Source organism: Scyliorhinus torazame, chromosome 2 (genome assembly GCF_047496885.1).
Source record: "Scyliorhinus torazame isolate Kashiwa2021f chromosome 2, sScyTor2.1, whole genome shotgun sequence".
Taxonomy (NCBI): domain Eukaryota; kingdom Metazoa; phylum Chordata; class Chondrichthyes; order Carcharhiniformes; family Scyliorhinidae; genus Scyliorhinus; species Scyliorhinus torazame.
The window spans coordinates 66,391,480-66,417,971 of record NC_092708.1 but is presented as its reverse complement, the minus strand read 5'-3'; the positions used below and the strand labels follow the sequence as shown (position 1 = coordinate 66,417,971).

Here is a 26,492-nt window from a genome sequence, read left to right as displayed (position 1 = left end):
AATTTATCATGGCCAATCCACCTAACCTGCACATCTTTGGACTGTGGGAGGAAACAGGAGCACCCGGAGGAAACCCACGCACACACGGGGAGGATGTGCAGACTCCGCACAGACAGTGACCCAAGCCAGAATCGAACCTGGGACCCTGGAGCTGTGAAGCAATTGTGCTATCCACAATGCTACCGTGCTGCCCATAAATGTAGGGAAGTGTTGCTGCAACTGTACAAGGCATTTGTGAGACCGGGAGTTCTGTGTACAGTTTGGTCCATTTATTTGATGAGGGATATAGTTAAATACTCTGTATCATGGGTGATAACATACATGTCTCATGAATACAACAGATACACCATTAGATACAGAACAATGGACACTGCAGGAGCTACCTGAACCACTTCCTACCCCCAGGACATTGATACAGGAATCTCCCTTTTTCCCGATGCTGCAAAGAAAAGAACATTTTATTTTTAAAAGGCATCAACCTGAAATGACATTTGTAACAAACGGTTTCACTGAACAGTGGCTGTGTAGATCTTAATTTTTAATAAGCAAAAGGCTAAGAGTTAATCTGTAAACCTGCAAAGCAAAAGTTATCACAGCATTTGATCTATTTTAACTCATAGAACATAGAACATACAGTGCAGAAGGAGGCCATTCCGTCAATCAAGTCTGCACCGACACACTTCAGCCCTCACTTCCACCCTATCCCCGTAACCCAATAAACCCTCCTAACCTTTTTGCTCACGAATGTTAGGCGTTTTAGTTGCTGTGATATGAAGAGTCTAAAGTTCTGTTCCTTTTTAACAAACACACATTTATTTCCTTCCAACAGCCTTTGCACAAAGCTCTCACTATACATCACCTGACAGAGGCCACCTGAAGCCCCTTTACATATCAGTGTCAATTAATGGATACTTAACATAAATGAGACAACTAATTGCAATGTCTCTTAATCCATTACTTAACAACGAAGAGCAATTTATCATGGCCAATCCACCCAACCTGCACGTCTTTGGGATGTGAGATGAAATTAGAGCAACCGGCGGAAACCCACGCAGACAGGGAGAGAACATGCAGACTCCGCACAGACAGTGACCCAATGGGGAATCAAACCTGGGACCCTGTCGCTGTGAAGCCACAGTGCTATACACTTGTGCTACCGTGCAGCCCTTCATCGTGAAGAACAAAATGACCTCCAATTTACACTAGCAATGATGGTGAAACTGTCAGCATTCCCTGTCATTACTCCTCTGAAACTGACAGCAACCTCTGTAGTCCACACATTCAGTTAAACTCAGAGATCCAGATTTTTGTGGTCCTTCCAGAAAGCAATCAATAAGAAACAGCCAACCCTGTTCTCTCAGTACTCCATAGTATCAATGAATCCCTATAGTGCTGAAGGAGGACATTCGACCTGTCAAAAGAGCACCCTACCGAGGCCCAACCCCCTGCCCTATCCCCATAACCCCACCTAACCTACACATCTTTGGACATGTCGCAGCAATTTGACATGGTCAATCCCCCTAACCTGCACATCTTTGGATAGTGGGAGGAAACCAGAGAACCCGGACAAAACCCATGCAGACTCGAGTAGAAGAAGCCCCACACAGACAGTCACCCAAGGCTGGAATCTTATACAGGTCCCTTGTTCCCGTTTTTAAAAAGCGGTGGTGATTTCTTCTGGCATGATGCCATGGCTGGTGGTTGGGAAGATTCGATGTGAGCGGAAGAGGCTGTGGTATTATCATAACTATCAGTGCTGCAAGGGTTAATGTAGTGTCAAGAGTAACCACTAGAGGGAGCTGCTGTTACAACAATATAAGGCAGTGATGCTAAGCATTAGGGGGAGAGTGTGTGCAGGAGTTAGATGGTGAAGGCCAGAAGAGCAAATAGTGTAAGTGAGTGCAGATCATGGTTGAAACCAGTAGTGATATTAGTTGTAGATGAGTGGAGTTTAAATATAATCAATCAACTCTGTATTCTCAAGGAATACGTGTTAAATCCAAGTTAGCGTTGATAACGGTATGTCATCTTCATTACTGTCTTGCCGTTTCTCCATTGCCTGGTAAAGGCACAAAAAGTTTCAAAGTTGTGTTGCGGGGAGGGGTGTTGCTGGGATAACAGGAATTGTATGGCTATTGCATCTGAAGCTTGTGGGCGGCACGGTGGCGCAATGTTTGGCGCTGTTGCATCATGGCACCATGGTCCCAGGTTCAATTCCCAGCTTGGGTCACTGTGCGGAGTCTGCACGTTCTACCTGTGTCTGCGTGGTTTTCCTCCGGGTGCTCCGGTTTCATCCCACAAGTCCCGAAGGACGTGCTGTTCGGTGGATTGGACATTCTGAATTCTCCCTCTGTGTACCCGAACAGGCGCTGGAATTTGGTGATTTTTCACAGTAACTTCATTGCAGCGTTCATGTCAGCCTACTTGTCACAATAAAAATTATTATTATTATCAGTGAAGAGGCATTTTAGGGTGGAAGGGATGTCGGTGTTAATGGCACTATGTGAGAATCATGGGTTTGTGCCGGGGGGGGATGGATAGTGTATACAGGAGGTGGAGAGAAGTGGGGCTGGTCAAGGTGAGGGATCTGGAGTTGGAGGAAGGGTTCACTAGTCTGGAGGAGCTAAGGGAGAGGATAAAGCTGCCAAGAGGGAGTGAGTTCAGGTATCTGCAGGTTGGGGACTTTGCACGAAAAGTCTGGAGGGGGTTCCCTGGGTTGCCGGGATACACCCTGCTGCAGCGACTGCTGCTTCCGGATGAGGAAGGAGAGGGAAGAATTGGGGATTTACAAAAGTGGCTGGGGGAGCAGGGAAGTGAGCGGGTGGTGAAGGTCAAGGAGAAATGGGAAGCGGAGTTGGGAGGGGAAATCAATTGGGGAATATGGAGTGAGGCACTGCGTAGGGTTAACGGGACCTCCTCTTGTGCAAGGATGAGCCTGATACAGTTTAAGGTGGTGCACAGGGTGCATATGACTCAGGCAAGAATGAGTGGGTTCTTTCAGGGGGTAGCAGATGCGTGTGAGAGGTGCGGGCGGGGGCCAGCGAATCAGGTGTATATATGTTTTGGGGTTGCGAAAAATTAGGAAGTTTCTGGGTGGGAGTGTTTGCGGTCTTAGCCAGGTTAATGGGGGAGGAGGAGGACACAGCCTTTGGTGGCGATGTTTGGGGTTTCAGAGAAGCCGGAGCTCATGGAAAGGAGGGAGGCCGATGTCGTGGCCTTCGCCTCTTTGATTACATGGCGGAGAATTTTGCTGGAGTGGTGGTCAGCATCGTCACTGGGGGTAGAGGTTTGGTGGGTGACCTGTATGACTTCCTGCGGTTAGAGTAGATAAAGTATGAGTTAAGGGACTCTACAGGGGGGGTTGAGAAAAGGTGGGGGATGTTCGTGACCGTGCTTGAGGAGCTGTTCGTTGAGGGGGGGAGGGGGAAAAGGGAAGAGTTCTGTACAGACTGTATGGTTGATTGCTGTGAAGTATGTTTCCCGGGGTGTTTATTTGCTGTAACCTGTTTTGATACATGTTTGTAATAAAATAAATTTTTTTAAAAAAATGCAAAACAAATAGTAACACGAGAATCTTTACTAACATTGGAGATAACATTCTATCGTTATTGTTAGTAGAGGAGGGGAAGGGATTCAGAATCAATAAAAAGCCCAAAGAGTAAAATGCCAATATTAAAGCCAGAATATGGTACATTTTTAAGGGGAACTGAGAGCATTGTTCGAGATGTTACATTAAGTTCAATCATTCTGGTTAATTTTATGTACCTTTATTTTCATTTTAATTTCCAATTAAGGGGCAATTTAGCGTAGCCAATCCACCTACCCTGCACATCTTCGGGTTGTGGGAGTGAGAGCCATGCAGACGCAGGGAGAAGGTGCAAACTCCACACGGACAGTAACCCAGGGTCGGGATCAAACCTGGATCCTTGCGGCGTGAGCCAGCAGTGCTAACCACTGCGCCACCTTGCCACCCCTTTATGCACTTTTATACTTTAAAATGATTTTTAACCTCAAAGAAAATAAAATGGAAAACAACAAGTGCAGTTGCAACAGTCTGAGGTAATTGCCTCAACAATTACTCTCCCATATTGAACATTCTGCTCTGGAACATTCCAGAATTATATATGGAAAGTACTTGGGATTTACAGGCATATACTGTGATAAATCTAGGAAGCAGGAATAGCAAAGGAAAATTTGGTAACACTTCAGATACAGAAGAGGAATCATATTGTGCTTATATAAAGTGAAGAGAAGTTAAACAAACAGTTTATTAGGCCATAGTTAAAATATCACGTTAGTTTTTGATTGTCATATTAGGAAGGATTTAAAAAACTTCTCAAAAGTTGCAAGAGCTTTTAAATACCTCGGAGTAAGCTGAGAGTAGAGTTTTCAGAATTTCCCAGCGTGGATTCTGTGCTTCGTAAGACCATAAGACATAGGAGGTGATGTAGGCTATTCAGCCCATGGATTCTTCTTCCCCATTTGATGAGATCATAACTGACCTGATATGATAATCCTCAACTCCACTCTCCCGCCTTCTACCCATAACCTTTCTGATTCCCTTGTTGGTTAAAAATCTTTCGATCTCAGCCTAGCACATACTTAATGATCCAACCTCTACAGCCCTCTGTGGTAAAGAATTCACTGACCGCTGAGAGAATAAATTCCTTCTCATCTCTCTTAAATGGGTGAATCCTTAGTCTGAGATTATTCCCACTGGTCCTAGACTCTCTCACAGGGGAAACACCCTGTCAGCATGTTCCCTGTCAAGCCCCCTGAGTATCCTATATTTCTCAATAATTCACCTCTCAATTTTCTTTACTAATTTTGTTTTTCCAATTCAGGGGCAATTTAGCACGGCCAATCCATCTACCCTGCACATCTTTGGGTTGTGGGGCACGCAGACAGGGTGAGAATGTGCAAACATCACATGAACAGTGACCCGGGGCCGGGATCGAAACTGGATCCTCAGTGTCGTGCGGCTGCAGTGTTAAACACTGCACCACCATGTTGTCCTCCCTTGTATTCTTCTAAACTCCAATGTTTACAGGCCCAAGCAATTCAACCATTCCTCATAAGAAAATCCCTCCATACCTGGGATCAACCGAGTGAACATTCCCTGGATTGCCTCCAATGCCGGTATATCTTCCCTTCGGTAAGGGGTCCAAAACTGTTCACAGTATTCCAGGTGTGGTCTAACTACTGCCTCCTGAGTTTTATCAAGGCTTTGATTTGATTTAATTTATTGTCACATGTACAGAAGTACAATGAAAAGTATTTTTCTGGCCAAGGGGACGTACACAGTACATACATAGTAGACAAGATAAAGAACAATCAACAGAGTACATTGTCAAATGGTACATCATGTCATGTGAGAGTACTTTTAAGACATGGATGTTTAAGCAATGTACCTTTAAGAAATCAGTGATGTGAGAGAGTGGGTGGGGCTGTGGTCAGGTCAGCCATTTTGCAGTTTAATTTTGCAGGTTTATGTTTCAGTTTAGAAAGCAGTGTGTCTGTTTGTTTCCAGAGAGCTGCAAGTTTTGAAAAGAGCTGGGTGTGTGTCTGTGTTTTGCAGTGAGCTGGATCTCTGAGATAAATGACTATCTCTGGATCATTTGGGTGATTTAAACTTATAAGAGTGAAGCCTTTAACTTCTTGTGATTTTGTTTAAAGGTGTTAAGTCTCGGAAGTTTGAAGGAACATTTTAAGGAATTATTTACTGTTGCAATATTTTCTGAGTTATCTTTGAAATAAGGTGTGTTAAGAGATCCAATGTTTATTTAAGATGTTAAGTTGAGTTGATGGTATAAACAGTGTTTTGTGTTTAAAACCCATGTGAAAAAGTCATGTGCTAGGAAAAGCAACAAATCCATTAAAGGGAGAGGTTGGTTGAACTCCATGATACATTTCGGGGTTCTGAAAATGCCGCTGCCCATAACAATTGGGGGCTCGAGGCGTATAAAAGCCTAGCTATTGGATTGGCTTTTGTGAACTTAAAGACAGTGAAGGATTGTTTCTTTTCCGGTGTGGTATTTTAGTTTAAGTGGGGAGAGTGTTGTGAACAATAGTTCTTCCAGAGGCTCTGAAGGTTTTGGGCGTGGAGAAGGTCACACGTAGTACTTTACGGACAGAAACAAAACGCAGACTGTTAGATTTAGGCAGAACATTGCAGTTAACATTATCTGACAAAATGCGAAAAGATGAGGTAATTATGGCAGTGGTTAAGCATTTAAAGTTGCCTGAGATAGAGTTTGACTCATTGGAAATGGCAAAAATTCAGTTGCTAATTAAACAAATGGAACATCAGAAAGAATTAAAGCGGCTGGCATACGAGAGTGAGAGAGAGGAAAAAGAAAGAGAAAGACAGAGAGGAAAAAGAAAGAAAGAGAGAGAGAGAGAGGAAAAAGAAAGAGAAAGAGAGAAAGAGGAGGAAAAAGAAAGAGAAAGAGAGAGAGAGGAAAAAGAAAAGGAGAGAGAAGAAAGGAGAAAAGAAAGAATAGCCCTAGCAGAACAAAAAGAAAAAGAAAGGGAGATACAGATCATGGAAAAAGATAAAGAGCGGGAGTTTGAACTTCAGAAAATGGCCATGAAACATGACAATCAGTTAAATTTGGCAGACATAAAGGGAAACGTACAGTTGGATGATAGTGATTAGGATAGTGAGAAAGAGCGTCATAGTCAAAGGCTTGGTGGGAATCTATTTAAATATGTCCAAGCATTGCCAAGGTTTGACGAGAAGGAAGTGGAAGCCTTTTCCATTTCATTTGAGAAGGTAGCTGAACAAATGAAATGGCCACAGGACATGTGGGTGTTACTGATTCAAACAAAGCTGGTAGGTCGAGCTAGTGAAGTGTTTGCATCATGACTGGAGGAGGTATCTGGAACGTATGAGGAGGTGAAGAAATCCATCTTAAGTGCATATGAGATAGTGCCTGAAGCTTACAGACAAAGATTTAGAAATTTATGGAAAGAATATGGTCAAACATACATGGAGTTGGAAAGACTCAAACAGAGTAATTTTGATAGGTGGATAAGGGCTTTGAAAATAGACCAAACGGATGAAGCTCTCAGAGAGATTATACTTTTGGAGGAGCTTAAAAATTCAATTCCTGATGTAATGAGAACTCATGTGGAAGAACAGAGGGTTAACACTGTGAGATTAGCAGCGGAAATGGCATATGATTATGAATTAGTTCATAAATTGGTTTCCGACATCAGTTTCAGCCGGTGAGGGATAGAAACTGGGGACATGAGAAATACTCAAGTGGTAAAGGTAAAGGTGATCTGATGGGAGATAATAAGGAGAGTGTACCTCAGATTAAAAAAGAAATCCAGGAGGGTGGAAAAGAAATGAAAAGTTTCAAATGTTTTCACTGTAATAAACTAGACCATGTAAAGTCACAGTGTTGGTGGTTGAAGAAAAGCACTGGGAAGGCTGATGTGGTAAAACAGGATAAGACAGTGGGGTTTGTTAGAGTGGTAAAAGAAAGCCCAAGGGAAGCGAAGGAGGTGCAAACGATTGTACAGCCTGTTCAAGAAGTAATTGTTAAGAAGGTGCCAGATGTATTTAAAGAATTTACTTGTGTGGGTAAAGTTTACTCATGTGTATCAGGAGCAGCAGGTAAAGAAGTCACAATTTTAAGAGATACAGGGGCTAGTCAATCTTTAATGGTGAGAGAAGAGGAATTATGTAGTTTGGGAAGAATGTTGCCAGAAAAGGTGGTGATATGTGGAATTCAGGGTGAGAGGAGTAGCATTCCATTATATAAGGTAAGGTTGGAAAGTCCAGTGAAGAGTGGTGAAATGGTAGTAGGAGTAATAGATAAACTATCTTGTCCAGGAACACAGTTTATCTAGGGTAATGATATAGCTGGATCGCAGGTGGGAGAGAAGCCTACTGTGGTTGATAAGCCAGCGGAAAATCAGGCAACTGAAGTGTTGAAGGACGAATATCCTGGGATTTTTCAGGTTTGTGTAGTAACAAGGTCGCAAAGTCACAGGTTAAGACAAGAGGAGAAATCAAAGAGTGAAGATGAAGTTGAAGTGCAATTATCAGAAACAATTTTTGATCAGATGGTTGAAAAAGAACAAGAACATGTGGAGGATGAGGCAGATATTTCCCGTAACAGCCTCCCCGAACAGGCGCCGGAATGTGGCTACTAGGGGATTTTCACAGTAACTTCATTTGAAGCCTACTTGTGACAATAAGCGATTTTCATTTCATTTCATTTTTTTCATTTCATTTCATTTTCATTTCATTTCATATGTATAGTTCAGGAAAATTGGCGGAGTTACAACAGAAAGATGTAGAAATAAAACAGATATATCAGAAAGCATACACGGAAGAGGAATCTGAGAATATACCAGAGTGTTATTACCGTAACAATGATGTCTTGATGAGAAAATGGAGACCTGTACATATGCAGGCGGATGAAAAGTGGGTAAAAGTTCATCAAATAGTATTGCCGGTAGGGGATAGAAAGGAGGTGTTGCGAGTTGCACATGAGGTACCAGTGGGAGGTCATTTGGGAATAAGGAAAACTCAAGCTAAAATCCAGAAACATTTTTATTTTCCTGGACTACATAAAGATGCAGTTAAATTTTGTCAATCATGTCACACATGTCAAGTGATCGAGAAACCTCAAGCAGTGATAAAACCAGTACCCTTAATACCCATTCCAGCATTTGAGGAACCTTTTACAAGGGTCCTAATCAATTGTGTAGGACCGCTTCCAAAAACAAAAAGTGGGAATCAATATCTTTTGACTGTAATGGAGGTGTCTACTAGGTTTCCAGAGGCCATTCCAGTACGTCATATTACAGCTAAAAGGATTGTGGAGGAGTTACTTGAATTCTTTACCAGATATGGACTACCAACAGAAATTCAATCGGATCAAGGAACAAATTTTACTTCAAAGTTATTCAAAGAAGTTATGGATAGCTTAGGAATAAAACAATTTAAATCAACTGAGTACCATCCAGAATTGCAGGGAGCATCAGACATTAAAGACAATGTTGAGGGCGTATTGTCAAGATTATCCAGAGGATTGGGATAAAGGAATCCCATTCGTATTGTTTGCAATTAGGGATGCACCTAATGAGTCTACCAAATTTAGTCCTTTTGAACTAATTTTTGGTCATGAGGTAAGAGGACCACTTAAATTGATTAAGGAAAAATTGGTGGGCGAGAAATCGGAAATTACACTATTGGATTACGTGTCAAATTTTAGGGAACGATTAAATAGAGCAGGTGAATTGGCTAGACAACATTTGAAAGTTGCACAATATGTGATGAAACGGGTCGCGGTCAAGAAATCCAAAGTTCGTAGTTTTGCCAGTGGGGATAAAGTTTTAGTGTTGTTACCCGTGGTAGGGAAGCCTTTAAAAGCTAGGTTTTGTGGACCGTATCAGATTGAAAGGAAATTAAGTGAGGTGAATTATGTGGTTAAAAACACCAGATAGAAGTAAGACTCACCGAGTGTGTCATGTGAATATGATAAAAAGTTACTTTGAAAGGGAAGGAGAGAAAAAGGAGGATTTAATGATTCTAACTCAAAGTGACGAACCAAATCCAGATGACTGTCAATTTGACATACCTCAAATTAAATTGGAAAATGAGGATGTTCTTAAAAATGGCGATGAATTGTTAAGTTACCTTCCAGAGGAAAAACAAACTGACCTGAAAGAGTTATTGATATCACATGAGCAAGTTTTTAAAGATAAATTGGGAAGTACTAAAATGGCTACACATGATGTAGATGTGGGAAATGCTGTTCCTATCAAACAACATCCATATAGACTTAATCCTTTAAAATTGGCACAGGTTAACAAAGCGATTGAGAGTAAGCTTAAAAATGGCATAATTGAAGTGGGTTGCAGCCAATGGAGCTCACCCATAGTGATGGTACCTAAACCAGACGGTACCAAACGGTTGTGTGTGGATTATCGAAAGGTGAATGCAGTTACAAGAATGGACTCTTACCCTATCCCACGTTTGAAGGATTGCACTGAGAAAGAGGGACAATCTGCTTTTATTTCCAACCTCCAGATATTAAAAGAACATTTAAAACATCGTATGGAGTTCTTCGGTCGACTTCAGGAGGCGGGTTTGGTGATGAACCTAGCCAAAAGTGAATTAGGAGAAGCTTGAATGACTTTCCTTGCGGAGTTTCCGTTATCTTCAAGACAAAGGGAAATAAGGCGATTTCTTAGCTTGAGTGGATTGGGTCGAACAGCTGTGCAAAGGTTTTGTGGCATGATTACTCCACTGATGGAATTGCTGAAGAAACGTAAGAAAATTCAATGGACAGCGGACTTTCAACAGCCATTTGACTGCCTGATAGCTGTGATCAACAATGCTCCTGTATTGGAGAATTGCAAGGGACTCTGTGGTCAGATTGAACTAAATTATCTGATTCCGAAGAGAAATGCCGAGGAGTAGAGGAATGGATGGACCGTGCAGAGACTTTGTTCAAAGAGACTGTCCAACGAGAAGGATTTCGGTTGGAGGAAGAAGAACAAAGAAATATGGACGATATTATTATACCTGTTTGCATGTGTTGTTTTTTTAAAAAACGAAAAGGTATATTTACTGTGTACATTTCTTCATGGATGGTGCAAAAGTGAAAAATAAAACCATCTTGAAGTTGATGGTTTATTTTTTTTTCTTGGGGGGAGGTGTCATGTGAGAGTACTTTTAAGACATGGATGTCTAAGCAATGTACCTTTAAGAAAACAGTGAAGTCAGAGAGTTGGTGGGGCTGAGGTCAGGTCAGCCATTTTGCAGTTTAATTTTGCAGGTTTTTAGTTTCAGTTTAGAAAGCAGTGTGTCTGTGTGTTTCCAGAGAGCTGCAAGTTTTGAAAAGAGCTGGGTGTGTGTCTGTGTTTTACAGTGAGCTGGATCTCTGAGATAAAAGACTATCTCTGGATCATTTGGGTGATGTAAACTTATAATAGTGAAGCCTTTAACCTGATGTGATTTTGTTTAAAGGTGTTAAGTCTCTTGGAAGTTTGAAGGAACATGTTAAGGAATTATTTACTATTGCAATATTTTCGGAGTTGTCTTTGAAATAAGGGGTGTTAAGAGATCCAATGTTTATTTAAGATGTTCAGTTGAGTTCATGGAATAAACAGTGTTTTGTGTTTAAAAACCGATGTGTCCATAATTGTAATTCCACACCTAGAGAAAAAGCCGTGTGCTAGGAAAAGCAACAAATCCATTAAAGGGAGAGGTTGGTTGAACTTCATGATACATTTTGGGGTTCTGAAAATGCCTCGCCCATAACAATCGACAAATAGTGATTGGTTACAGTGCGGAACAAGGGGCCGAACAAAGCAAATACATGAGCAAGAGCTGCATAGGGCATCGTGAATAGTGTTCTTACAGGGAACAGATCAGTCCAAGGGAGAGTCGCTGAGGAGTCTAGAGGCTGTGGGGAAGAAGTTGTTCCGATGTCCGGATGTGCGGGTCTTCAGACTTCTGTATCTTCTGCCTGATGGAAGGGGCAAGGAGAAGGCAAAGCCTGGGTGGGAGGGGTCTCTGATAATGCTGTCTGCCTTCCTGGGGCAGCGGGAGGTGTATACAGAATAAATGTGAGTGTGGCAAGCTTGTGTGATGCATTGAGATGCGTTCACTCTGTAGTGCCTTGCGATCTTGGGCTGAGCAGTTGCCATACCAAGCTGTGATGCAGCCGGATATGATGTTCTCTATGGCACATCTGTGTACATTTGTGAGAGTCGATGCAGACATGCCGAATTTCTTTGGCTTCGGTTGGAAATAGAGACGTAGTTGGGCTACTTTTGCAACAACGTGAGTGGACTAGGACAGACTGTTGGTGATGGTGATCCCCATGAACTTAAAGCTATTGACCATCTCCACTACGGAGCCATTGATGCAGATGGGAGTGTGTGTCGTGCTATGCTTCCTGAAGTCGATGATCGGTTTCTTGGTCTTTCTAACATTTAGAGAGAGGTTGGTTTCGGTACACCATGTAACCAAGTGATCGATCTCCCTTCTGCAGTCTGATTCATCGTTGTTTGAGATACGACCCACAACAGTCATATCATCCGCAAATTTCTAGATTAAGTTGGAGTTAAATCTTGCCACACAGTTGTGTGTGTATAGGGAGTACAATAGAGGACTGATCACACATCCTTGCGGGGCCCCGGTGTTGCGGACTATTGTGGAGTAGGCACTGTGACCGATCCTGACAGATTGCGGTCTGTTGGTGAGGAAGGCAAGGATCCAGTTGCACAGGGGTCAAGTCCAAGATTGCAGAGTTTGGTTATAAGTCTTGTCGGGATAATATTGTTGAAGGTGGAGCTGTAGTCTATGAACAGCAGTCTTATGTAGGTGTCCTTGTTGTCGAGGTGTTTGAGTGTTGTTTGTAGAGCCAGGGAGATGGCATCTGCTATGGACTGGGTGGGATGATAGGCGAACTGCAATGGATCAAGACCGTCTGGGAGGCTGGCGTTGATCCGTCTCATGACTAGCCGCTCAAAGCATTTCATGATAACAGACGTCAGGTCCAGCGGTTGAGGCAGGCTCCCTTGTTCTTATTTGGTCCTGGTATTATGGTGAATTCTCTATTTTTATACTCTATTCCCTCTGACATAAAGGTCAACATTTCATGTGCATTCCGTACTATCTGTTGAACTTAAATGCTAGCTTTTTGTGATATATGCACGTGGAATCGAAAATCCTCTCTGCTGCATCTTTCTGTAGTCTGTCTCCATTTAAATAATATTCAGCTCCTTTATTCTTCCCACCAACGTGCATAACTTCACACTTTCCTCCATTATGTCCCATTGCCTGCCCCAAACAGAGTCTGTGTTATCAGTGGGGGGGAAGGGCAGGGGAACGGGAATATGATGCTGGGCATTACCTCAATGGCATCCTCTCAGGAACTATGAAAACTGACAGAGATCTGCCTGGCAGCAGCAAGGTGCCAATCAAACTGTCCCTTTTCTGTAAAAAGAACCTGTCTTCCACGCACTGATTGCTTCCACTAAAAACATCTCCTTGGCTGATGCTGCAGATCAGTTAGCAGTTAACTGGAGCTATTTTTCCTTCTACTCTCCCCTGGTATTCTTTCTGCCTGCACCATCTACAGAAATGTGGTAAGTGACACCAGATTGACCGGGTAGAATTTAACAGTCCCGATATTGCAGGGCCAGGGTCGTAAAATGCAGCAAAGATTTCAAAAGTCCCTTTTCTTCGGCGGGAGTGGAAACTCCTGCCAGCGAGAGCAGCTGTGAAGTTCTGCCCACAGAGATGTCACTGGCATCCATTTCTCGGCCACTGGGATATTGAAGGAAATGAGGAATGCCCTACTAATTCATGAATTAATAAAAAATTGAACTCATTGGTTGCAGTGAATTTTACTCAATCTTTATGAATTACAAATAAACCATGAGGCACGATTCAACAGATTGGGAACAAAGTCCCATAGCTTGTGTGTTTAGTCTCATGATTCCTGGCGCTCCCATTGTGTAAGGGGCCTCAGCGGGGGATGCACGGCCCAGGGTCGCACATAGCCCGTTTTGTACAGTGGCGTGCTCCGCTCACCGGAACTCCCCAGTGTAGCATGAGATCGGTGAGTCCCGATCTGCGGGCCCCCGAAGTGATGCCTGACCGTCGCCAGCCCGAACGCACCAAGGAAGGGTTTCTGGCCGCCCGCAAACACCCATGCAGTGCACCCCCGGGCGCCCAGAATGGGGGGATTTGCATCGCAATGCCTCGTGAGATCGCTTTGTATCTCACAAGGCATTGTCAGCCGGGCAAATCACAGGAAGGGAGTCATCCGGTTTCTAGCGGCCACGCAGCGCTGCATTTCATGCGTGGCACTGTGGTTCAATCACGCAAATTTTTATTAAATGGAATTGGTTGGAAAGTTTTTTGTTCAATTAAGTAAGGGTTGTTTCGTGCACTGCACCAAAATTGATATTAATTTTCTTCTCCTTTATTTTTGCTTTGCCTATACCTTTAAAACATTTCATGCTTGTGGTAGTCTGTGTAGCGGTATTACGATACCTGGTAATGCTGGAACACCATTGATAGATATTGTATGCTTCCTATTGGTCAAGCTGTATGGTAGCTCCGCCCTGCTAGGCGGGGTATAAGAGCCCATGCCGCCCCAGCAGCCTTCATTCTGTACCTCAGCTGCTGGGTGAAACATCTAGCTTATTAAAGCCTTCAGTTGGACTACAACCTCGCTTTAGTGGTCATTGATCGTGCATCAATTTAATAAGCGAAATTTAAAAGGATGGAGCTCCGAATCAAGCCGGAGTGTCTGCAACTAAGCCTCCACACGGCGAACTCAGCGGCAATCTTCAAGCACTGGCTGGCGTGTTTTAAAGGATATCTCGGGACCGCCGAAAACACACCCACGGGAGAACAGAAAATGCAAGTCCTGCACTCGAACGTGAGACCGGAGATTTACTCCCTCATCGGGGAAGCGGAAGACTTCGATGCAGCAATAGAACTGCTAAAAGGACATTATATTCACCCAGTAAACCAGGTCTGCGCCCGACATCTGCTAGCAACAAGGCGACAAATCCCTGGGGAATCGCTGGAAGAATTTTACCGTGCACTCCTGATGTTGAATAGAAACTGCAGCTGTCTGCAAGTTTCGGTGTGCGAACACACAGACCTCTTGGCCCGGGACGCTTCCGTGGCAGGTATGCTGTCCTCCCAAATCCACCAGCGATTGCTGGAAAAAGACACTCTTGGTCTCAAGGAGGCACAGGACCTTGCAGGCTCCCTGGATGTGCCTGACAGAAACGCCCACGCTTACGTTCCTGACCGCATGGCAGCCCCCTGGGCAGCATGGAACTCCTCCGCAGCCGACCCCGAGACATCCCCCATCCCCCCACAAGCTTGTGCTGCAAGGCAGCCTGGCAACCCCGTGGGGCCCTGCTGCGACTTTTGCGGGCAGGCCAAGCACCCCCGCCAGCGCTGCCCAGCGCGCGCATCCACTTGCAAGGGATGCGGTAAAAAGACCCATTTTGTGGTGGTATGCCAGGCCCGTGCGGTTGCCGCGATCTCCGGCGGCGAATGCGGACCGCCACCACAAACCTCTCCACGGTTCCCGTGTGGCCAGCGGGCGCCGCCATCTTCCTACTCCAGGGCCACGTGCGGCCCCCAGGCGCCGCCATCTTGTCCCTCGGACGCCACATTGGAAGGATGGGCGCCACCATTATGTGCACCACCAGCCATGTGCGACCAATGGGAGCCGCCATCTTGGATGGACCCCCCGGACCCGAGCTCGGCTGACCACACACTGCCCGAAGAGACCACTCAACTGCTGCGATTAGCCTCGGTGGATCAGTCCAGATCCAGATTAGACTCTGGATCAGTCTCGGCCTCGAACACTCTCAACTGCTGCAACGACTGTATTTATCAATGGGCACGAGACGTCCTGCCTAATTGACTCTGGGAGCACGGAGAGCTTCATACACTCTGACATGGTAAGGCACTGTTCTCTCTCCATCCACCCCATTAATCAAAAAATCTCCCTGGCCTCCAGTTCCCACTCAGTGGAGATAAAGGGGTTTTGTGTAGCAAACCTCACAGTCCAGGGAAGGGAGTTTAAAAATTACCGGCTCTACGTCCTTCCCCACCTCTGCGCGGCCACACTCCTAGGTTTAGACTTCCAGTGTAATCTCCAAAGTCTAACTTTCAAATTCGGCAGCCCTATACCCCCCCTCACTGTCTGCGGCCTCGCGACCCTTCAGGTCGACCCACCTTCCCAGTTAGCGAACCTCACCCCGGATTGCAAACCCGTCGCCACCAGGGGCAGACGGCACAGTGTCCAGGACTGGATCTTTATTAGGTCAGAGGTCCAAAAGCTACTGAGGGAAGGAGTCATTGAAGCTAGCACCAGTCCCTGGAGAGCTCAAGTAGTGGTGGTAAAGACCGGGGAGAACACAGGATGGTCATCGACTACAGTCAGACCTTCAACAGGTTTACGCAGCTGGACGCGTACCCTCTCCCCCGCATATCCAACCTGGTAAACCGTAATCAAGGCCCTGGATAGCATCGTTGCCTTGTTCGGGTTCCCCGCCGACATACATAGTGATAGGGGATCCTCCTTTATGAGCGACGAACTGCCTCAATTCCTGCTCAGCAAGGGCATCGCCTCGAGCAGGACGACCAGTTACAACCCCCGGGATAACGGACAGGTAGAGAGAGAGAGAACGGAATGGTCTGAAAGAGAGTCCTACTGGCCCTACGGTCCAGGAATCTCCCAGTCTCCCGCTGGCAGGAAGTCCTCCGGGATGCTCCCTACTCCCTACCGATCACTGCTTTGTACCACAACCAACCAGACACCTCACGAATGTCCTCCTCTGGGACCTCGCTCCTGACCTGGCTGGCAGCTCCCGGACCCACCCTGCTCTGAAAACACGTGAGGGCACACAAGTCGGACCCGTTGGTCGAGGGGGTCCATCTTCGCCACGCTAACCCCCAGTACGCCTACGTGGCGTACCCCGACAGCCGACAAGATACAGTCTCCCTACGAGACCTGGTGCCCGCCGGAGCTGCACGCACACCCCACACCAGTCCCACACTCCTCCCCCCCCCCCCCCCACCAGGGAACCTTACAGGAGGATCGGTCCTTCCGCCGGCCCCGTCTAGGCCCCCCACCCACCGACGCACCCTGCAGGTGCTCCCTTCCCAGGTCAACCGTTTTCCCCATCAGCGCCGTCGAGGGTTGTCGAAGCTGTCACAGAGACTGAGGCCACTCTCCCCGAGTCACAGACGCCCGAGCCTCCACCGGAGTCACCACCGAAGCTCCGACAATCACAGAGGACGTCCAGGGCCCCCGATCGACTGTTTGCTTCATTTTAAATTGTAAATTTAAATCATAAATTGTAAATAGTTAATAGAATTGTAAATAGTTACAAAATCCTGTACGGAGGTATTATGGCACCTCCATAACTAATTCTACCACGTTGCCATGTTTGTAGTATCAGGCCACCACCCCCGCCGGACACTTTTTTAACAGGGGGTGAATGTGGTAGTCTGCGTCAAGGTATTACGGTACCTGGTAATGCTGGAACACCATTGGTAGATATTGTATGCTTCCTATTGATCAAGCTGTATGGTAGCTCCGCCCTGCTAGGCGGGGTATAATAGCCCATGCCACCCCAGCAGCCTTCATTCTGTACCTGAGCTGCTGGGGGGAATATCTAGCTTATTAAAGCCTTCAGTTGGACTACAACCTCGCATTAGTGGTCATTGATCGTGCATCAATGCTGATAAATATTAGCAAACAGCATGATTATGTGATGATCCTGGGCTGAATTGTCCATTCCCCGACACCGGAAGCGGGAATCGTGATCGGACAGAGAATCTTAGCTTGAACACTTCATGCTCCACCCCTCCGCGATGCTCTGCCCCTCTTAATCTCACTGGGCGAATTGGTGCAAGTATTTACAAGCAGGGCCTGGGTGCCATGACTGTGGAGGGGGAGCGGGAGGTGAAACAAACTCTGAAAAAGCCTAAAATATTATCAGGCTTGCTGGGGAATTGATGACTGGGTCAGGGACGGTAGCGGGAAGTAACTTGGAGCCAAGTCCATGGACACGCGGTGTCCCCCTTGGGATGAGAGTGGCCTGGTTCAGACCGTCATTGCTAAAGTATGTGTTTTAAATGTAGCTCTCTGACCCTAGTTACAGGTTCCAGGCTACTCTCACTGCTGAGTGCTGCCTCTATCCTTTGAATGCTCAGAGAACCTCTGGTCATCTGGGAGCTCACAAAGGCCACAGCTCTGGACACCATGGAGCCCCAGCTGTTTTGTCAACTGGCTGGAAATGGTCAAACTCAATCAGGTGCCCACCAGGTGTTGCCACTCCTCAGAAGTGCTGCCACACTGCAGAGGAAACAGGGGATCAGCAGAGTACATCCTGTGGCGGTATCCACCTATATTAAAGGCTGACCAGAACTGATTTAATATTAAATCATATATTCACTTTATATTAAAAGCTGATCAGAGCTGATGCTATATTAAATCATGTATTTAACCCGATATTAAAAATTGATGGCTGATGAGTCCATTATCAATGTACACCATTACTTATTGCAATAATGTTTTTTTTAATATGTATTATCTTTGTAAGGTCTCGATGCAGTGAACTCATTAAGTCTAGTGGCCTTGCCACTAAGGGAGGTTATTGCTTGTCTAGTGGCCTTGCCACTAAGGGAGGCGACTGCTTGGCAAGAGACCCTGCCAAGGAGGGAGGCTGGTGTTTTTCTGGAGATAGCTACCGGAGGTATCAACCTCGTATCTTTAGAAACAGGTGCCCTGATAGGCCTCCCTGAAATTAAGGCCTTGCCAACCAAGAGAGAGACGGTTCTTTGTCTCGAAATAACTGTGGGGAGCTAACTTGTTTTTCAAAAGAAAGGGCTATGCTAAAACTCCCCTCGAACTCCCTAGTTCTCCCTGAGTGTAAAAACAATATAAATATTCAAGCAAAAGCTGCGAAAGTTAGAGTTTCGCTTGGAGAGCTGTTTAGGATAATACTGGGTGTTTAAACTGCAATCTCCACTCGTTGAGCTCTGCCCTTGATTGAGTATCGAACTCCGAGAATTACCAGTCGATGTGAGTATGAGATGTTATTAGTTTAAGCAAATATGTAGTTAAAGAAGCTCAGAGGCTAACTCATCACGTATCCTGTATCTGTCAAACTGTATGATTTATCAAAACACTTGTATTACCCTTTTTTCTTTAAATAAATTGCGGATATATTTTACCAAACAGACCCATGTCTATTTCAATGAATAAGAATGACATTTAACTAAGACTCATCATATTCTCACCCTCTGAGGCTATCTGGAGGGTCACGTGCCCATGCCTAGCTCTCAGGAATTAGAAATATTCAGTCACGTTCAGGATAAGATAGTCATCTAAGGCACGGTCTCTCCTGTACACTGAAGGTAGTGAACGCAAGGCACATTGTGTATACTATAATTAGATCTTCCATATAGCGAGTCTTACTTTAGATATAAACAAGACCTTGTCTAGTAGCTTACAACCTTGACTACTCAGGCAGATCGTAGATAAATACTCCTCAACTGTCACAATCCCACCCAAAGGACACCAGCACCGTAGCCTTTGGAACACACGCTGGTTCTCTGCCCCTCTCAGGGCAGTGGCCTCACCAGTAACCGTGGCACCCTTCCGAATCATAAGACCATAAGACACAGGAGCAGAATTAGGCCACTATCTGTTCCACCATTCAAGCATGGCTGATATTTTTCTCATCCCCATTCTGCTGCCTTCTCCCTATAACACCTGATACCCATATTAATCAAGAACCAATCTGTCTCTGTCTTAAACACACTCAGTGATTTGGCCTCCACAGCCTTTTGAGGCAAAAAATTCCACAGGTTCAACACCCTCTGGCTGAAGAAATTCTCCCTCATCTCCGTTTTAAATAATCGTCCTTTTAGTCTGAGATTGTGTCCTCTGGTTCTAGTTTTTCCTAGAAGTGGAAACATCCTCTCTACATCCACTCTATCCAGGCCTCGAATTATGCTGTGAGTTGCAATTAGATCCCCCCTCATCCTCCTAAACTCCAATGAGTACAGACCCGGAGTCCTCAATCGTTCCACATAGACAAGCTCTTCATTCCGGGAACCATTCTTGTAAACCTCCTCTGGACCCTTTCCAAGAACAGCACATCCTTCCTTTGATATGGGGCCCAAAACTGTTGAAAATATTCCAAATGGGGTCTGACCAGAGCCTTATACAGCCTCAAAAGTACATCCCTGGTCTTGTATTCTAGTCCTCTCAAAATGAATGTTAACATTGCATTTGCCTTCTTAATTGCCGATTGAACTTGCACGTTAACCTTAAGAGAATTGTGAACAAGGACTCCCAAATCTCTTTGTGCGCCTGATTTCCTAAGCATTTCCCCATTTAGAAAATAGTCTTTGCTTCAATCACTCCTTCCAAAGTGCATAACCTCACACTTTTCCACATTGTATTCCATCCGCCACTTATTTGCCCACTCCCCTAGCCTGTCCAAGTCCTTCGGCATACTACATGTCCCTCTACAGATCTTTGGATCATCTGCAAATTTAGCAACAGTGCCTTCAGTTCTGTATTCAAGATCATTAATGTATATTGTAAAAAGTTGTGGTCCCAGCAAAGACCCCTGAGGCACACCACTAGTCACCAGCTGCCATCCTGAAAAATACCCCTTTATCCCCATTCTCTGCCTTCTGCCAGTCAGCCAATCCTCTATCTATGCCAGGATTTTATCCTTAACACCATGGCCTCTTAACGTATTTAACAGTTTCCTATGATAAACCTTGTCAAAAGCCTTCTGGAAATCTAAATAAATCACGTCCATTGGTTCTCCTTTGTCTAATTTACTTGTTACCTCCTCAAAGAACTCTAACAGGTTTGTTAGACATGACCTCCCCTTGACAAAGCCGTGCTGACTCAGTCCTATTTTATCATGCACTTCCAAGTACTCCGCGGTTTCATCTTTAATAATGGACTCTAAAATCTTACCAATGACCGAAGTCAGGCGAACCAGCCTATAATTTCCCGTCTTCTGCCTCCCTCCCTTCTTAAACAATGGTGTTGCAGTAGCCACCTTCCTGTCCTCTGGGACCCTTCCTGCCTCCAGTGATTCCTGAAAGATCACCACCAATGCATCCACAATCTCCTCAGCTATCTCTTTTAGAATCCTGGGTGTAGTCCATCCGGTCCAGGTGATTTACCCACCTTCAGACCTTTCAGTTTCCCCAGAACCTTCTCCTTAGTGATGGCCACTACTCTCACCTGTGCCCCCTGATGCTCCTGTAGCTCTGGAATCCCACTGGTGTCTTCCACCGTGAAGACTGATGCAAAGTAACTATTCAGTTCCTCTGCCATTTCTATGTTTCCTATTCTTACTTCTCCAGCCACAATTTTCAGTGGTCCAATGTCTATTTTTGCATTTCTCTTATCTTTTATATATTGAAAGAAAACTCTACCGATCTTCTTTTATACTACTAGCAAGCTGGCACTCATATTTCATACTCTCCCCCCTTATTGCTTTTTTAGTTGTCCTCTGCTCGCTTATAAAGGCAGCACGATAGCACATGGGTTAGCACAGTTGCTTCACGGCTCCAGGGTCCCAGATTCGATTCCCGGCTTGGGTCACTGTATGTGCGGAGTCTGCACATTCTTCCCATGTCTGCGTAGGTTTCCTTCGTTTGCTCCGGTTTCCTCGCACAGTCCAAAGATGTGCAGGTTAAGTGGATTGGCCATGAAAAATGTCCCATATTGTCCCAAAAAAAGATTAGGTGGGGTTACTGGGTTACGGGGATAGGGTGGAGGCGTAGGCTTGGATGGGGTGCTCTTTCCAAGTGTCGGCGCACACCCGATGTACCGAATGGACTCGTTCTGCACTGTAAATTATATGATTCTACAAAAGGATTCCCAATCCTCTGGCTTCCCACTAAACCTCACCACTTTGTATGCTTTTTCTTTTGCTTTTATGCTGTCCTTGGCTTCCCTCGTCAGCCATGAATGACTTGTCCTCCCCTCAGCATGTTTCCTCCTCCTTGGGATGAATATCTGTTCCGAATAACTCCCAAAGATTCCTGCCATTGCTGTTCCACTATCTACCCTGCTGGGATCCTTTTCCAATCAACTCTGGCCAGCTCCTCCTTCATGTCTTTGTAGTTACCCTTATTTAATTGTAATACTGTTACATCTGATTGCAGCTTTTCCCTCTCAGACTGCAGGGTAAATTCTATCATATTATGACCACTGCTTCCTAAGGGTTCCCACCTTAAGTTCCCAAATTAAGTCTGCCTCATTACACATCACCAAATCCAGAATTGTCTGTTACCTAGTAGGCTCTGTCACAAGCTGCTCCAAATAATCATCTCTTAGGCATTCCACAAATTTGTTTTCTTGGGATCCACAACCAACCTGATTTTTTCCATCCATCTGCATATTGAAGTCCCCCATGTTCTTGTAATATTGCCTTTTTTGCATGCCTTTTCTATCTCCTAATTTATTTTCTGCCCCACATTCTGACTACTGCTAGGGGGCCGGTACATAACTCCCATCATGGTCTTTTTACCTTTGCGATTCCTCAACTCTACAAACAGAGATTCTATGCCTTCTGATCCTCTATTACACCTTGTGATCCATTTAACTTAATTCTTTATTAGCAATGCAACCCCGCATCCTTTGCCCATCTGCCTATCCTTTCGATAGGATACATATCCTCGTACATTTAGATCCCTGCCCTGATCCCCTTGCAGCCACATCTCTGTGATGCCCACAACATAGCATTGGCCAATTTCAATGTGCACAACAAGCTTATTGACCTTGTTCCGTGTACTGCAGGCATTTAGGTACAACATCCTCAGTCCTCCATTGACCACCTCCCTTCTCACACTTGTCACCATTTTTCCTCTGCCTGAGGGTGATGTTCTCTTATTTTTTTTCTCTATTTCCCCTTCAGTTATTACACCTTCTAAGCTCACGCTCTGTTTCCCACTTCCCTGCCATTCTCATTTAAATCCTCCCGAGTGACTCGAGCAAAATTCCCAGCCTGGATATTGTTGCTCCTCCAGTTTAGATGCAACCCGTCCTTCTTGTACAGGTCACACCTTCCCTGGAAGAGATCCCAATGGTCCAGAAATCCGAAACCCTTCCTCCTACACCATCAGTTTAGCCATGTGCTTAGCTGCACTATCCTTCTATTTCTAGCCGAACTGGCACGTGGCATAGGAAGTAATCCTGAGATTACAACCCTAGAGGTGTTGCTTTTTAGCTTGCTGCCTAACTCCCTGAACTCCTTCTGTAGGACCTCATCATTCTTCCTGCCTATATCGTTAGTATCTATGTGTACTATGATATCTGGCTGTTCACCCTCCCCCCTCGGCGTCCTGTGTTCGTTCAGAGACATCCTTTACCCTGGCACCAGGAAGGCAACATACCATTCTGGAGTCTCTTTAATGTCCACTGAAGCACCTATCTGTGCCCCTTACTAGAGAGTCCACTAAAACTATCGCTCTCCTGCACTTTGCCCTCGCTGCTGAGCAACAGAGCCAGCTGTCGTGCCACTTTTCTGGCTGCAGTTGTTTTCCCCTGAGAGGCTATCCACCCCAATTGTATCCAAAATGGTAAACCTGTTAGAGAGGGGGACAGCCACAGGGGATTCCTGCACTGACTGTCTGCCCTTTCTAGCAGTCACCTATCTGTCTGCCTGCACCTTGAGTGTGACCACGTCTCTATAACTCCTATCTATGACAGGTTCTACCACCTGTTTGCTCCGAATTGCATCCAACTGCTGCTGCAAACGAACCACGCGGTCTGTGAGGAGCTGCCATTGGTTTCACATCCTGCAGATGTAGTCAACCGGAACGTTGGAAGCTTCATAGATCTGCCACATCTCACAGTTAGAGCACTGCACCCCGCTGAGTGACATTCATGCACTCGTTAATTAATTCAAAATAAATACTAAAATTGTTATCAGATTAAATCACAATTAACTACATGGTCCTGGCGCAAGATTTTTAATGCAAAATTAAATGCTAAATACTAACCTCTGCCCTCAGGTTTAGTTACTCCTCTACCCAGTTAATTAATTATTTTTAATTTGTTTTTTCAATGTTATTTTTCATTAGAATTTAACAGATTCTCAACAGCCAATCAGGTCACAGCTTTACTGTGATATCACTTTTCCCCCCCACAATTTGAAAAGGTCTTTATATCACTTACCTTCCCAGGATGCTCTCTGGATCTCTCCCTGCAGATTAACAGTTACAAAACAAGAAGAACAAAAACAAAACAAAAGGGAAAAAGCAACTCCTCAAACTCGGCACTGAATAGCACAATGCTCCGAATTACCAAATTTCAATCCTCAATCAGGCTCCCTCACTCAGGCTGTCTCTAACTTCACGTGCACAAAGCTCACTGAGTGTGCACTTTATGCCTCTCTCTTACATAGAACCCAGCTCAACTGAGATGACTCACACAATTTATGCTTCAATCAGAAGAATGCAATTTCACCTTTGCCTCTAATCAGGCGACAGGTGATTGACAGATAACTGCCACTCAGCAATTAGGGTGGAGGCAGCTCCAGCTAACTAGGCCACTAAACGTTTCACTGAAAACCAGGAAAATTAAATTCAACACTTAACTCTTCAATTACCACACTTCTCTAAATTACCAAATTTCAATTCTCACTCAGGCTCTCTCACTCAGGTTGTCTCTGCTTCACATCTGCAAAGCTTACACCAGCTGTCTCCTCTTGGTGAGGCTGGCAGCACGGACTGTCGCTTCCACCACCTCCCAGGTGGCGTTCAGGAGGGTCGGTTTGAGTCTGCGGCCCACCCTGGGGGCGAGGTGTCCGTCTTCTCCTCACTGGCATTGAGCTGTGGGTCCACCTCAAATTCCCGAACTCGGAGGGCAGATCTTCTGTGAGCCAGCTTCCTGGCTGCAGTGAGTGTGCGGTAAGTGGAGCACTTAAAACAGCTCCAGCTGTCAGGCTGTTTGACGCTAACACAGACCCCAGTCGTTCGAACGCTCACTGGGCCAGGGATTGTTCTCAATTGGAGCCAGCAGAGTGCCAGCCTATTAGCATGCCCTGACTCGCTGACCAAATAGCGCCCCCAATGGAAGTGAGAATCACATGTAATTCAGTCCCTCGAGCTACACTGGCCTCCCAAACAGAGAATTCCAGCCCCTCCGTTAGCCATCTCCTTTGTGACATGGCGGACAAATTTCCAGATATTGACGTTGCTCGAAAATGTAACATGAAACTTAAAATTGAACTCCTCTCTCCTCACTACCCTCATCCCCAATGCCTGAGGTACCATTTTCAGGTGAGCACATTTCCAACCAGTATTCACCTTTATCAGTGGCTGGCGATTTTAAGGTCTGGATTTACTGCAAGATACACTAATCTGTATGAGGAGAAGTCGAACAGGTCCACAACCCTGTACAATGCTTTGTTTTTTTCTTTCCCAATTTACCGGGTGATGTACTGATAAATGGGAATGAATGCACTCTTCCTGCTTGCAACATCGGTTAGTAAGTCAGTTAGATCCCAAAAACAGCTGTATATCTGAAATTTTCAACTATCAGTAAGAATGTTACCCACTGTTGCAAGCCATTGTGTAAATAGAAGAAAACATTTAGAGGTAACTTAACACAGGATTTAAAGAAAGATTTCCACTGAATAAGTAAGAGACTATCTGGCTCATATTCTTTTCTGAATCCCCAGTTTTGAACACGACCTTAAACAAGCTTTACCTGGTCACTACATCTGGCAGATTCTCGTCAATGAACTTTTCCATACACTGATGTTCCGTGGAACGTTCTATGAAGAGCTTAAATGACTTAAAATACAGACCAACGTCTGAGGAGAGGAGTTTCATAGAAGACGCCATCTTTTGTTCCCTGCTGTTAAAGAAAGGTAACAGTTCGGTTCAGTCTGAATTTCATAATCAGGATATGTCCTTTGCCTTGGCTTGACTGGACCTTGATCACAAAATTTGGAAAATTTCTTTACTGCCTGCTTTTGGCAAATATTAACTCCCACAGTGTATGCTCTGTTCCAATATTATCCTGACCTTTAGCCTCCTATCTTTGTTTGCACCCAGCTCATAATTTACTCGCACTGTCCTCTTGTCCGGCCTTAATCTCTCCCTCAATGTAAACTCTCCAACCCATATTCACAGCCACCCCTTGACCTTGTCATCTCACAGGGTCTTGCTACTCCGAGTATACCAATCACAGATAAGGCCATCCCTGACCACTTCCTTGTATCACTGTCCGCCCAGAAGGAAAAATCAGTTCAGACCAGTATTCTTATTTCCTGTTTTACTGTTTATTTTTCCTTCTGGGCACCACACCCCTGTTCCACACCCCAAACGTAGCACCTTCTGGATTGGTCCTTGTGGGAAAATATCCCCAATTCAGTTCAAACTTTGGCTTTCAAAATTCCAATTGTCGGTGTCATGATATTCAAACACACACATCATGATGGACACACCAACAGGCAAATCAGAGCACACAACACCACAACCAATCACACACAAGAACACCAACCACATAAAAAGCACGAGCACGACACCTGGTGGTCAGTAGGTCTGGGGACAAAGACACGGAGAAGAGCTGTTACAAAATCACAAACAGGGAATCCCCACGTGCAGAGTGTCAAGACAAAACTGTACATAGTAAGTTTAAATAAAATAGCGTTGTACCATATACAACCGTGTTGGCTCATCTGTGTGTCAGAACACCCAACACCACATGGTACAGGAGTGGATCGATACCTGCCAACTAACCTGCCATTCTGGACATGGACCGCACCGACAAACCGCAGCCGTTGCAAGTCGCGGGGAACCTAGGTACCAATTGGAAGCTCTTCAGGCAGCGATTTGACCTGTACATCCGAGCCACTGAAAAACAGAGTGCCTCGGATGAAACGAAGATTGCAATGCTCCTCTTCTACGCAGGTCAGCA

General features: G+C 45.1%; 1 protein-coding gene across 1 annotated transcript in view; it reads right to left on the bottom strand.

The window, feature by feature from the left end:
- The window catches only part of LOC140388207 (histamine N-methyltransferase-like), an 80,122-nt gene extending 54,636 nt beyond the window's left edge, over positions 1 to 25,486 (bottom strand). Inside the window, exons 1-2 of the mRNA XM_072471998.1 lie at positions 25,278 to 25,486; positions 384 to 439 (exon numbers count right to left, since the gene is read on the bottom strand). Coding sequence (XP_072328099.1) covers positions 384 to 439; positions 25,278 to 25,414 — 193 coding nt within the window. The 5' untranslated portion in view covers positions 25,415 to 25,486. The remainder of the gene's footprint in view (positions 1 to 383; positions 440 to 25,277) is intronic.
- Positions 25,487 to 26,492: the final 1,006 nt, after the last annotated feature.